Source organism: Phocoena sinus, chromosome 3 (assembly GCF_008692025.1).
Source record: "Phocoena sinus isolate mPhoSin1 chromosome 3, mPhoSin1.pri, whole genome shotgun sequence".
Taxonomy (NCBI): Eukaryota; Metazoa; Chordata; class Mammalia; order Artiodactyla; family Phocoenidae; genus Phocoena; species Phocoena sinus.
Genome location: NC_045765.1, coordinates 115,180,073 through 115,193,709, shown reverse-complemented (window position 1 = coordinate 115,193,709; position 13,637 = coordinate 115,180,073). Strand labels below are relative to the sequence as shown.

Genomic DNA, 13,637 nt, shown 5'->3' with positions numbered 1-13,637 from the left:
CTAATTAGCTTGGGTGTGTTTGATCTAATTGCTTGCCTTCTTCTGGTTAAAGAAAAACACTGGATCTGGTATGCTTAAGAATTTTAACATCTGCTTTTCCCTCTGCTGAACCAGTAAGAAGTAAATGCAGCGTTAAAATTCCTAGGTTGATTTTCTGCATTATTCACCTGGCAGAGAAATGAATTCAGGTCTTCTTTCAGCAAAATGAGAGGCATAACTCTTTCAGTGTGGGTAGAGTCATGCAGAAGGCAGTTTTCCAGTTTTATTGCCATGGTACTTAGGAGTCCCTGGTCTCTACAGCCTTAAGAGGAATTGAATGCCATGAAAATGCTGCCCTGTCCTTGTAGCTGGAGACCTACATATTGTTTAATTCAGCACAATCTTAAAAAGCTGTCCCTGGTTCTTAACAGGGACTCTGAGGTTGGAACATCTTAATTTGTTTTGATTTAAAATTTGAGCTTGACATATTCCCTGATTACCTGAATGTATGCACAGTTTGAAACATGTACAGAATTAAGCAGAGGAGTATAATAACTGCTCATGTACCATCACCCAACTTCAAAAAATTAGGAAATTATGACCAGTGGTGATTTATGTAGATTCCTACCCACCAATCCCCCATGCCCAGCAACAACACACACCCTGTGCTATTTTGAAGCAAATTCTAAAAATCATCTGTAAGCATATACTGATACATAACATTTCAGTATGTATCTCTGAAAGATAAGGCTCCCTTTTTTAAACTATTATCACACCTAGGAAAAATTATCAAAACTTCCATAATATCAACATATAGTCAGGGTTCAAGTTTCCAATTGTTTTATAAATGTAGTGCGTGTGTCCTTTTTCCAGCTTGTTTTTTGGACTCAGTATGCAAATAAAGACCACATATTGCAATTGGTTGCTGTGTATTTTCATGCATTTTTTAACATAAAAGTTTTAATTATGAAAATTTCAAACTTACAGAAAAGTACAGAAAATCTGTATCAGGCATGCATTTAACAAATGTTAACTTTATACCATATTTGCTTCAGATATCTCTTTGCCCTTTTTTTTTTTTTTTTTTTTTATGCGTTACGCGGGCCTCTCACTGTTGTGGCCTCTCCCGTTGCGGAGGACAGGCTCCGGACGCGCAGGCTCAGCGGCCATGGCTCACGGGCCCAGCCACTCCGCGGCATGTGGGATCTTCCCAGACCGGGGCACGAACCCGTGTCCCCTGCATCGGCAGGCGGACTCTCAACCACTGCGCCACCAGGGAAGCCCCCTTTTTTTATTTAAAAGAAATGTTAGATATGAAATCCCTTCCCCTTATCTTTTTCTTTTTTCCTGTTCAGAGTTATCCAATATCCTGTAATTGGTGTATATCATTTCCACAGTATGTTTTTATGCCCTAAACATATATATGTATCAATAAACATACTTTTTGTTTTGTTTTAACAAAACAAAAATATGACATATTGTTTATCATTTATGGATACATATAAATGTAGTGGAAAACAAAAAATGATATATTGTTTATGGATACATATGTACGTAGTGATAGTATAAAACAGCCTGCCCTTCTTCCCTTTCTCCCCCACTCCATGTGTGTGTGTGTGTGTATGTCTATTTGCAACTTATTTTTTTCACTCATTTGTACATGTAGCACAAATAGTTAATTTTAAACTGCTGTATGCTCTTCCATTATGTGAATAAACACCAGCATATTCATTTCCTTACTAATGAGCAATTAGGATGTTTCCAATATTTTTGTATTACAAACGCTTCTCAGTAAACATCCTTTTATGCACATCTCCTTGTGCACATGAGTGAGAGTTTATGTAGATTACGAACACCTAGAAGTAGTAGGGTTGTCTTTGGTTTCGCTGGGTATTACTGATTTCTCTCTAAAATTATATAGTATAACTCTCAGCAGCAATGTACGAGAGGTCGAGTTTCTCCAGATTCTCCCCAACACTTAGCATTGTTAGGCTTTTCAATATTTGCCGATATCATGGGTATGGAATGGGTAACCCCTTTCTTTCAATTTGTACTTCCCTAATTACCAGTGAGATTTAGTTCCTTTTTAATATTTATTAGCTTTTTAGGTTTCTTCCTCTCTGAAGTGCCTGTTTATAAAGGTTTTTTTCTAACAGCAGATATTAGAACTTCAGAAGTCTCTAATCTTAATTATACAGACACGTTCATTCTTTTTGAATGGGCTCAATATATTTCGTACTTTGAGAAGTAGTTTTCCGAAAAATCATATTTATACTTATATGTAGACATTTAAGATTAGAAAAGGACATTTGTGAGAGCTGAGCCCTTTTAAGATGGAGAAAAATCAACTGTATGAACAGAAGCTACTAAAAATAATGTCATTGTTCTATCCTACCGAGACTTTAACCATCTGCCTTATTTTTTCATTTGCTCACTTTTTTTCTACCTCCTATGTTTTCCTCGAGAGTTCCTATACTTCTCTCAATAACTGATCAATGTTATTTTACACACACTCAACACATTCCAAAATCTATCAGCTTCATCTTCCTTCCTGGAAATTTCCCTTCCAGAATCCTCTGTCCTCTTACTCTAATATGCCCTTGTTGCTGTCCCAGCCAGCAGTGTAGCTGTCACCTGGGACATCTCTTCATATCTCTCCTGTGTTGGATCCTATTGTCCTCAATCCCAATCTTTCTCTTTTATGGCATATTCCTTTATTTGTTGGAACGTATCTCTAAATCTTCCTAAGAAAAGGTCTAATAATGAAAGGATTTTTTTTTCCAAATCAGTTGAAATGTCTTTTTCATTTCCTTTATTTATTTTTGCTACTTTTATACTTGGTTTTTATAATATATCTGGGCTTAGAATTCTATACCCAAATTATTTTCCTTCGGAATTCTGAAGGATTTGATTCTTCCACTTCTCAGCGTTGCTGTTAAAAAGTCTGATGCCATTCTGATTCCTAATTCTTTGTTTGTAACCTGTTTGTGCTTTAGGAAGCCTCTGGAATTATCACTTTATTCATTCTTGGATGAATTTTATAATATGCCTTAGTCTGATCTTTTGTTAAAATCATTTTTACTGGTTATTCATTAGACTCTTTCAATCAAGAAATATATTTTCCTTCGAATCTGTGACATTTTCTTCTTCAAAAAATTGCTTCTCTTCAGTTTTATCTTTACTGGAACTGTTTCCAATTATAAATTGGACCTCTTGGAGCCTCTGATTTTTCTGGGGTTTTTTTTCTGTTTATTTCCATTTCTTCATGTTTTTGTTCTACTTCCTGGGAGATGTTCTCATCCTTAACCTCCTACTTTTCCATTGATTTTTTAAAAAAATTCAGCCAGCATATTTTTAATTTCTAAGAGATTTTTCCTTGTTCTCTTATAGTTCCTATTTTATGGAATCTTGCTTGGTGGCCGAAATATCTTAAAAATTTTTTTTGAAGATGTTAATTATGGTTTTTGGATGTTTTCTTCAGCTTCTTGTGTTCCTGAGTTGTGTTCCATTTTCAAGTTCGGTTTGTTTTCAGCTCTCCTTTTCATATTCCATAGTGTACCTACTATTGTGGATTGGTGTGAGGTTTGAATTGAATGCTTGACTCAAGGTCAAATAATGTTAGTGGCTTAAAGAGAGAAGCCCTATTGTGCAGTTCTATCTTGACTGCATTTTCAGCTTCATTCCTACTGAGAAGACAAGGATTAGAATAAATGAAATTGTAAGGTACTTTCTAAACATAAGAATTCCAAATTGGTGATTCCCACAACTCTAATTACAGTAGGTAGAATTTTTGAATAAGGTATTCACTAATTCATTCATTATTTTGACATTATATGTTGACACCTACTGCTGTTAGGAACTGAAATTTACTCAGATATTGTTGGACTAGATGTACATCTTTTAGTTCCTATTGCTTAAAAAATGTTACTTTTTAGTTTTAAGTAAACTCAGAAGACTAAAGAATAGGAATCCAAATTCTAAAAGAACATTATCAATTCACTGCTCTGGACAAATGGACTCAGGGTATAAAATGAGACCTTTTCTGAATTATATTTCACTGAGGAGATGTTAGATTTTCCAGGCAAGAGCAAAGACCGTACCTGAATCTGTATCACTTATTTTTTTTTTTGCGGTACGCGGGCCTCTCACTGCCGTGGCCTCTCCTGTTGCGGAGCACAGGCTCAGGACGCGCAGGCCCAGCGGCCATGGCTCACGGGCCCAGCCGCTCCGCGGCATGTGGGATCTTCCCGGACCGGGGCACGAACTCGTGTCCCCTGCATCGGCAGGTGGACTCCCAACCACTGTGCCACCAGGGAAGCCCTATGTTTTGGTTTTTTTGGCCATGAGGCATGTGGAATCTTCGCTCCCCAACCAGGGATCAAACCCACACCCCCTGCAGTGGAAAGCAAGGTCTTAACCACTGGACTGCCTGGGAAGTCCCCACGGTATCGTTATTACACCTTAAAAAATTTAACAGTTTTTACTTAAAATCATACTCTCAGTACTTGAATTTCTCTGATTGTCTCAATTTTTTTTCCCTTGGTTTATTTGAATTGGGATCCAAATAATTTCATGTATTGCATTTGGTTTGTATATCTCACGAGTCTTTTAATCTAAAGTTCCCTTGCCTTTAAAAAAAAATCTTACAACTTGTTGAAAAGACTGGGTTGCTTATTTGGTGAAAAGACATTTTTTTTTCTGAAAAAAATATATTTCCTGAAAAATTTTTCTACATTCTGGATTTTGCTGATTGCATCCCTGTGGTGTCACTTAATGTAGTCTTCTGCCTCTATATTTCCTGTAAACTGGTAGTTGGGAATAGATATTTGATATTTGACTAGATGCAGGCTTTATTTTTTGACATGAAAAAATCTTCATAGATGGAGTTGTCTGTTTCCTATGTTGTAGATGTTGTATATTTCCACTTGCATCCCATCAGGAGGCTTGAGGTGTCTGTTTCTCTCTTTGCGATATTAAGATTGACCCGTGGGTTCGGATGTTGTCCATCCATTATAAAGTTCCCCATCAGCTCTTCTCCTAATGCTTTTAGCAGCCATTGATGATGATTGCCCAAGTCTGCTATAGATGTTATATACAGGGTCAAGAGTCTCTGAATTTGGAAAACCTCACCTATTTCCAGCTTCCCACCCCTGATTTATTCTGGCATCTTGGTCATTTATTGTCTCTTTCTTTCTTAGTCTATAATAGATTTATTATTCTCTAGTGCACTATTCCCCAAAGTATATTACATAGAACACAACACTGAAAAGTACACTGTGAGAAAAAGCTCCCCGAGTTTGGGACCTGCCACATACAGTTTTTCCCTTTCAGAGATTAATAATACAGGTGAGCCTATTAAAGTTCTGAGGAATATGTCAATAAAGAAACTTGATTAACCCGGAGTTTCATCAACTTACTTGACCACTGTATTCTTTTATCATTAATGCCTATTAGTATCCTGATTAGAGAAACACACTTTGAAATGCATCTCAGAGAAGAGGGGAAGGTGGAGGCACTTGCCCCGTTTTCCCGTGGGACTTGCTGATGTTAAGGTCATGACTCAGTAACACGGGCACCCTTCTGGGTGAGAGAGTGTGAGAGCAAATCAAAGTTCACACAGAGACAACTGACGTATCATAATGCATCTTGTGTTGACATAATTGTAACTTGATTGTATTGATTGCTTCAATTGCTGTGTTTCTTATCAGTGTTACCTACATAACCAACATAGATTATTCCAAATATGTTAATTACTGGTAAGAAAATAAAGCCCAACTCTAACAGTCACAACTTAAAAAAATTATGAGTTTGCTTTCTTACATTACACATTTACACGTATACAACCCCAGAGTACCCTTCGGTTATTGTATTTCAGGTGCAGGAGTGGTACGTGAGGAGTAATGTAGGGAATCCTAACACTCATTGAGATCATTGGCTTCAGATATCCAGATTGGTTTTTATGCCAGATGCTCACATGCTGTTTGTGGCTCACTATGGGAAATGCAGTTGAGCAAAAGCAGTGAGGGAGAAAAATTTTCCTTAGCTCTGAGGACACGTTGAGTTTTGTACATTAAGTGTTTTCCATTAGAAGGAAAATGCTGTGCATTAATGCTCCTGAGAAAAAAATAGTGATTGCCAGTAATGCCCTCAGGAAACAATTTTGTAAATGTTTCACAGTATAAGCATGAATCGATCATTAAATGGGTGAATACAACTTATTTTGCAGACTTGGAATATGAATGACAATTTGTTTGAGGTGGTGTTATTCTAGGAAAGTGTGAATTTTGATTATAGGAACTTGCACGAGGGATACAGTAGTAAAGAGTATGAGTCGGAACACTTCGTTAAAATAACCAAGAACAGAGCCAGGACCCAGAGACGTGAAGCTCTGTTTTGTGAGTCTTCTTGGGGAGAATGGATTGGGATAAGACACGGAGAGGGCTGACATGCATCATCAATGATCCGAACATTGACTTAACGTGTTTTTGTAGCACTGGGCTGCTGGCTGTCTGGTCATTGGGTAATGTGGAGTTAAATTCAGACCTGGACAGTTAATGTTTATGATGGAAGTTATCCTGGTGCTTTGAAATTGAAACAAAGCTTTTCTTTAAAAATTATTAGGATTTAAAATGCTTTTCTGTTCAGAAAATCCAGAAAAAGGCAAAGACTACATGAATTAAATGTTTTAAAACAATAGGCAACCGCTTTCTTTATGACAAACTACTGTTAGGTTTGCTGTTCATAGAAGGGAAGATCAAGTGTAGATTTTAACCGGGGACCTTATCTTCCACTCATTAGGTAGCTTTCCAAATCCTGTGCTCTGAGGGCTGTGTGGGCTCAACTCAAATACGTGTTGTAGGGAAGACTGAAAGTAGAAGGGTGGGGCATATATCCGGAAATTACCCTTAAAACATTATTTTAAATGCAACTTAAGGTAATACATTAGTATTCCTTGAGCAGAAAGCAGTTGAAAAATGCATTCACTTGTTGCACTTCTAGAATAGTATTTGGTGCATTACTGAGCCAAAACACAGGTGTAAACGTTCTTCTACAGTATAAGAAGTTTAAGAGGCCTGAATGATGATTTCAGTTCAATCCTTCATGAACTGAAGCCCAGAGAGCGGAAGTGACTCGCCCAAGGTTACATTGACCTTGTGGTTTAAAAGATTTCATTCACTTCTCAGCTTGGGAGGGACTTCATTCATTTTCAGTGTGACACGTGGTTGCATTTTATACCTTGACTATACAGTCTGGTCTTGCAAATAACCAATTATCCAGTTGACTCAAAAGAATAATGATGGTGAGCTGATGCAGGGAAGGCCAATTTTTCTTCCCGCTCGTGTCAGCTTTTCAGGTGCCAATCACTATGGTTGTATGTCATCCAGATCCCACATTCTCTTCTTTCACAGTTTGAAATTCCAGTAGCAGGTGAGCAAAGTGTGAAAATGATAAATGCAAATGTCAACAAATGCATTTTTAGCCCTTCAAGGCTACAATGAAGGGCTAAAAATAGGGGGATTTGGGGAACTGTCTCTGGGTATCAGCACATCATACAGCCCATGGCCTGGGTGTTTTCTGCCCCCCGCCCATAAGACAAAGGGGATAGGACCAGCCAAAATGTGTATACTTATCATTTTTAGAAACTTCATGAGAAGACTGACTTAGACCCTACAGTGAGACTGAGGAAATTTCTTGTGAAGGAATAAGTTTTAGGCTGTGAAGAGAAGTTCAGCTAAATAGGAAAAAAAAAAAAACGTGCATCAAGATTCTACTTCTCCACTTGGTTTAGCTAGGCTTTGATGTGTTTTAGCCTATTTGTCCTTATTTTAAGGTTAATAATGCTCACTCTGTTGAGTTTCCAGAGGTATGGGAAGGATCAAATTATTTCTTTTATGTCAACTAAGAGGGACAGTTGTGTTGAGACAGTAGATTAAAAGGTTCTTTGTAGTTTGAAGTTTTGTTTCATCATAAGAGCATTTGGTTTTTTATCTGACCAAATTATGATTGTGTTAATATTTCTTTGCTTATTAAAAAATGAGGTATTCTGTTTTTTTATTTCTGAATTTTATTTATTTTTTTATACAGCAGGTTCTTATTAGTTATCCATTTTACATGTATTAGTGTATACATGTCAATCCCAATCGCCCAATTCATCACACACACCCCAACCCCCCACCACTTCCCCCCTTGGTGTCCATATGTTTGTTCTCTACATCTGTGTCTCAATTTCTGCCCTGCAAACTGGTTCATTTGTACCATTTTTCTAGGATCCACATATATGCGTTAATATACGATATTTGTTTTTCTCTTTCTGACTTCACTCTGTATGACAGTCTCTAGATCCATCCACATCTCAACAAACGACCCAATTTCGTTCCTTTTTATGGCTGAGTAATATTCCATTGTATGTATGTACCATATCTTCTTTATCCATTCGTCTGTCGATGGGCATTTAGTTGCTTCCATGACATTGCTATTGTAAATAATGCTGCAATAACCCCAACAAACATTGGGGTGCATGTGTCTTTTTGAATTATGGTTTTCTTTGGATATATACCCAGTAGTGGGATTGCTGGGTCATACGGTAATTCTGTTTTTAGGTTTTTAAGGAACCTCCATACTGTTCTTCATAGTGGCTGTATCAATTTACATTCCTACCAACAGTACAAGAGGGTTCTTTTCTCCACAAAAAAAGAGGTATTCTATTTTTATTTCCAGTAATTTACAGGCATTTTGATCACAAATAAAATTGGATGATTAATTCTACTCCCCAAGAATTCTGCTTTCTGAATCAATGAGGGTTTAACAAATGTTTTTTCAGTTTAGGGTTCTATATGACGATCATACTCTCTAGGGTAGAGCGTGTGGAAGAAGGTGGCTGACCTTGAGAAATATACAGTTGCTGTGCTGGAGTCCTTTCAGGGTTGAGATGGAGTAATAAAATCAGAAATCACAGAACGGTTTCTAATTTCAAAGACAGACTGTCTGACCTTGCCTAAGTAGTTCAGGTAGAAACCAAGAAGGAACGTGGAGAAGGAAATTGAGTTCCCCTCCAGGTGACACACAAGCGCAACCTTAATACATATGGGATTACAACGTGGGCCATTGATTCACTTTAGGGTCCAGGAGATGTTTTTCTCCTGTATTTTTATTATTTGAAAAAATTCTGATTAAATCTCTCTCTCTCTGCCTGCCTTATACTCACACACAAATGAAAAACCTCCCCCAGTGTTTACTCTTGGTTCTCTATCTTCCTGAACTGGAGCCTTTAAGATAAAAGAATTCTTTCTGAAATGTATTTGGTTCTTGGGCTCTTTTTGAACAAGTCTTTTCTTGAAACCATGAAGGGGACTTCCCAGATGCCTAGAATCACCAGTATTTTGGATTCTTTGCTACATGTTTCATAACCCAGAGGAAGGAAACTTACATGGATTAAGGACTTCCGTTCTGCCCGGCTTTGTCACATTTGTCAGCAATCTCGTCCCAACTGCCTCTTTCAATGGATGATTGTTCATTCTCCCTGTAGCACTACTTGCACCCTGGCTGGACCTTCTGTGGGCTAGTAGGCAGCGCTGTGGTTGGTGGCAGAGGTGAACTGTTCTCCAGTCTGTCAGCCTCTGCTAGATGGAAGTTCTGAGGCACGTTTTTGTTTTTTAGGTTGCATAATATTAAACATCAGTAGTTTAACTGGGAATGTTTATTTTTTAGAGGTGAAATGGTTTTATTTCAATGGCTAGGAAAAGGAGTTAAAAGTGTGAAAATGTGTGATGACCACAGGCAGGCGAAGGACAGAGAACATTCTAGGTTGATCTGTATTGCCCTGATAGTGAAATCATTGCCTGGGTTTTTTTTTTGTGTTTACCTGATTGAATGAGGGAGGTTCCTAATTTTATAGTAATTACTGTGTCGGTTTGGAGGAGCTCAGAATGTCTTTTTTCTTTCTTTTTTTGGTAAGTGTTCAAAATTTGGTACTTAGGGAGGTTAAGCATTACACATCCAGGGTGTCTTAATTCTGCAAAGATGGTCAAGTCATTTCCAGCACAACAAGAAATGGGGACCATGAGAATCTTGAGCAGATGAGCGAGTGGGAATGATCCTCTGAGTTCCAATCCGGATTACTTCCTAGCTGCACGGTGGGCAAGACTTTAGCCTGAGCCTCAGCTTCCCAATCTGTAAGTTGTGCGTTACAACATTTGGAGGCTTAAGGAGGTGATGACTGTAAAAGGCCTGGAACAGCTGCTGTGCCCAGAGAAGGCACCGTACACGTGGTGGATTTAGAGGCATTTTCAGTAGTCATGTTTTCAGTAGTGAGTGAGAGCCCAATATTTGAGGTACGGGATTAGGATCAACAGAATCAAGTCACCCCAATGTAAATGGATTTTCTTCTTTGTGCCCCATTGATACCTAGAGTTAGGGATGGCCTAAACCTTTGAGCAGAGCTGTGGAGTGCAGCCTCACCTCCTTTCCCCAACCCCTCCCTTCCCCTCCCCTCCTTTTCCTTCCCCTTCCCCCTTCCCTCTCCTCCCCTCCCTTCCATTTTCTCCCCTCCCTTCTCCTCCCCACCTCTCCCCTCCCCTCCCCCCAGCGTCCTCCTGGGCTGGCTTTGGAGGCACAGGTCAGCTCCTCCAGGTGACCTGTGTCTACTTCCTGCGGCCCTGGCTGCCCCTCTCCCGCTGGCTATGCCTCCTACTGGAAGAAGTGATGAAAGGGGGTGCAGCAAAGGAAGCCGCATCCCTGAAGGTGGAGCCCTGTGAGGACATTTTGCTCTTCATTCCAGCCAGGCCCTTGCTTCCTGTCTTCGCTAGTAACCAAAGATCCTTGTCAGGAGCGTAAAAATTACAAGCATTTTTGTCATCAGAGTGCTAGCAGTTATGTGTATCCATCTAAATAATAGAGCCTTTGAATAAAATGTGGCCAGGATTAGAATGACCTCTTGTTAATGACTGAAAAAAGAACAGGTGGGCCTCAGGGCTCTGCATCTTCCCCACCTGGGTTTCCATGTAGACTGCTTTTTGCTCCAACTGAAGCTGGTTGTTTGTAATTTTCCCACATAGCTGAGCTTCCGGGAGGATGGTCAGTGGAGCAATGCAGAGAATATGGTTTGCAGCAACAGCCTTGCTTTTTTTTCAAATCAAAATCCCCCTTTGCCTTTCCTTTAAACCATGTATTAGAGGGTTTTATCAGAAAAGGGGAAATGGGCTGTGCCCTGCTGTTGCTAGGTAACCAGAAAAATAACAAACCCAGTCAGTTGTTACCAGAATGATTTTCCCCAGGAACCTGGTTCCTTTTGCTAAGTGATTTGTGTGTTGTTAACAGATTTGCATGGAGGGTCTCCATCCTTCATCTCCTTTCTCCCCTTCCCTCTCCCCATATCAGGAAAGTCCCAGGTACCTTATTTGAGTCTTCCAGATCAGTTCTTGACTTTGAGTTACTCTGAGGGAAGATGCGTGCAGATGCAAATATGGCTTATTGCACACAGCTGGGGTAGGTAACTATTTCTAAGATGTTGAACCCATTTTAAAAAATAACTGGGCACCCCCTTCTCAGCAGGTGCAGTGTTTGAACAGCCCACAGATGGTAACAAGTTTTTGTTTGACGGTTTTGCTGGGAGTATTTTGTAAAGGTTATTTTTAGCCACAGGCGATGTTTGTACACCCAACCAACCATTTTAGTGATTTTGATTAAATCATTAGATATCCATTTCATTCCTTTCTCGCTGGACTCGTCATTCTCTCCGTGGCTAGCTCTATGGCCACAGCATTTCCCAATCTTCGAGGGCTCTGACTCTGACTCCTAGTTTCACCTGACTTGCAGGTCCCAAGCTGACTCTCCTGTGACCTGTGCTGTTTGTTGCAGATTTGGACCTCTCTCAGACTGCATGCCCGCCCCCCCAGGACTCAAATCTGCATGGCCCTCAGCTGCAGACGTTCATAGCAGAAGCAAAGCTAAATCTACAGAGAGTAACCAGACAAGACGGCGAAACTGGAGATGGAGCAGAAGAAACTATTGTTTACCTCTAATTGTGTTGTTATTTTTCCAAATGAAACAAAATACAGGCATTTGGGGGAGAATTTTTTTTTTCCTTTCCTGATGTGTGTGTGACTGTGTCCAAATTGCTTTAGGAGTTATGTTTAATATTTCGTGCAAGTTTATTTTGGGGGCATGAGTCTAATAATTAAATTATTGAAAACAACTCTGTTTGTATCATCATTAACTTATCACACCTAATTCCAGACTCCTGGAGGAGAAATTAACTTAGATAAGCAGAAATATGTTCAAAGTTGTTATGACCCTAGAGTAAAATTCCATATTGTATTTTCTACGGGATCATTTGTTTTTTGAAGTGCCTTTTAAGATCTAGGTGAAGCACTTTGGATGGAAAGAGTGATATAATTGGCAAATTTTCACAATCACAGCAGCTGATTAGGAGTGACCTCAGGGCCCTCAAAGGCCAGGAGGATGTGGAAAAGAACTTTTCTTAGCTAGTCTTTGGGACATCAAAGGGGTCACCCCTGGTGGTGAGCTGTCACAGTCACCAAGCAACAGAGGTACCCTATTTGGACCCCTGTCCTAACTGGGTGGCCGCTCTGCTGTGGACACAATCTGGACTCTTGGGACCTGGGGCAGAGACTGTTCAGATGCACCTTCGTGGTCCTAATGCTTGTGGGCTTTGAAGTCATAGTTCAGCAGCATCTTTCAACACGGCCCAGAGGCACGGCCCCAGCAAGTCGGTTCGAGGTAAAGTTTAGTAGCAACGCTTTGCTACGGAAGTAAGACTTTATTAGCCCTTGCTTCTCTCAGCTGGCCCTGCCTCCTTTTGGTCCCGGGAGCACCAAAGACCACCACTCACTGGAGGGATCGCTGCCCAGCAGTTACTGAAGGACAAAAACTGCTCTCTTGGAGAAGCTTGCTGCCTGAATGTGCTTTTCCACAAAGGAAAACTGGCACATCTTGCTTTCAGGGTACTATGGGTCTCTGTGTGAGAAAATAAACCAGGAAATGTTTTCAGTTTGTTCTTCAGAAGTATTTGTGTATGTTTTGGTCAGTGTCAATAAATATCTATTCCCTTGCTAGTTTACTTTGAAATTTTAAAACTGTTGAGAACCACAGTAAAATACACCTTTCACACTCAAACACAATCTCCCTTTATTAAAAATGAAAATGAAGGAGGAATACTAAATTCACCCAGACTTGCAACACTTACCAGGAGGGAGCTGTGATAGGAAGAGAAAAAAATTCACCCTGGTTCCGTTATGTTTTTTTCCCACTTAAGTTACCAGTGGAATAAGTAACCTATATTTTCACTTGGGCAAGTCTAATCTGAGTTTTTAAAAAAAAAAACTTTTTGGGGACACTTTTTTCTGACTCCTGTCTCTTCTGGCCATTTTGGTCACAATCGTATTAACAGATTCAGAGACTGATTTTCACAGAATGGATGATAGCTTGTTAAAATTTCAATCAGTCTCTTCATCTCCAAGATGAACTCCTAAATTATAAGGTGCATCTTCTATTCCTAAAGACATCTAGAGAGAAAGATCTATCTTCCCTCTCTCTCCAATAATGTCTATTCCAGAATTCTCCATCCTTCAGATTAAAAGCGTATAGATATTTCAGTATAAATCCTTGCTCTGATAACTATAAATATCCGTTTTTTCTGA

At 39.5% G+C, this 13,637-nt stretch overlaps 1 protein-coding gene across 1 annotated transcript in view; it reads left to right on the top strand.

Moving 5' to 3' along the window:
* Positions 1 to 13,048, top strand: part of ARHGEF28 (Rho guanine nucleotide exchange factor 28) — a 129,361-nt gene extending 116,313 nt beyond the window's left edge. Inside the window, exon 28 of the mRNA XM_032626938.1 lies at positions 11,836 to 13,048. Within this exon, the coding sequence (XP_032482829.1) occupies positions 11,836 to 11,999 (164 nt within the window). The 3' untranslated portion in view covers positions 12,000 to 13,048. The remainder of the gene's footprint in view (positions 1 to 11,835) is intronic.
* Positions 13,049 to 13,637: the final 589 nt, after the last annotated feature.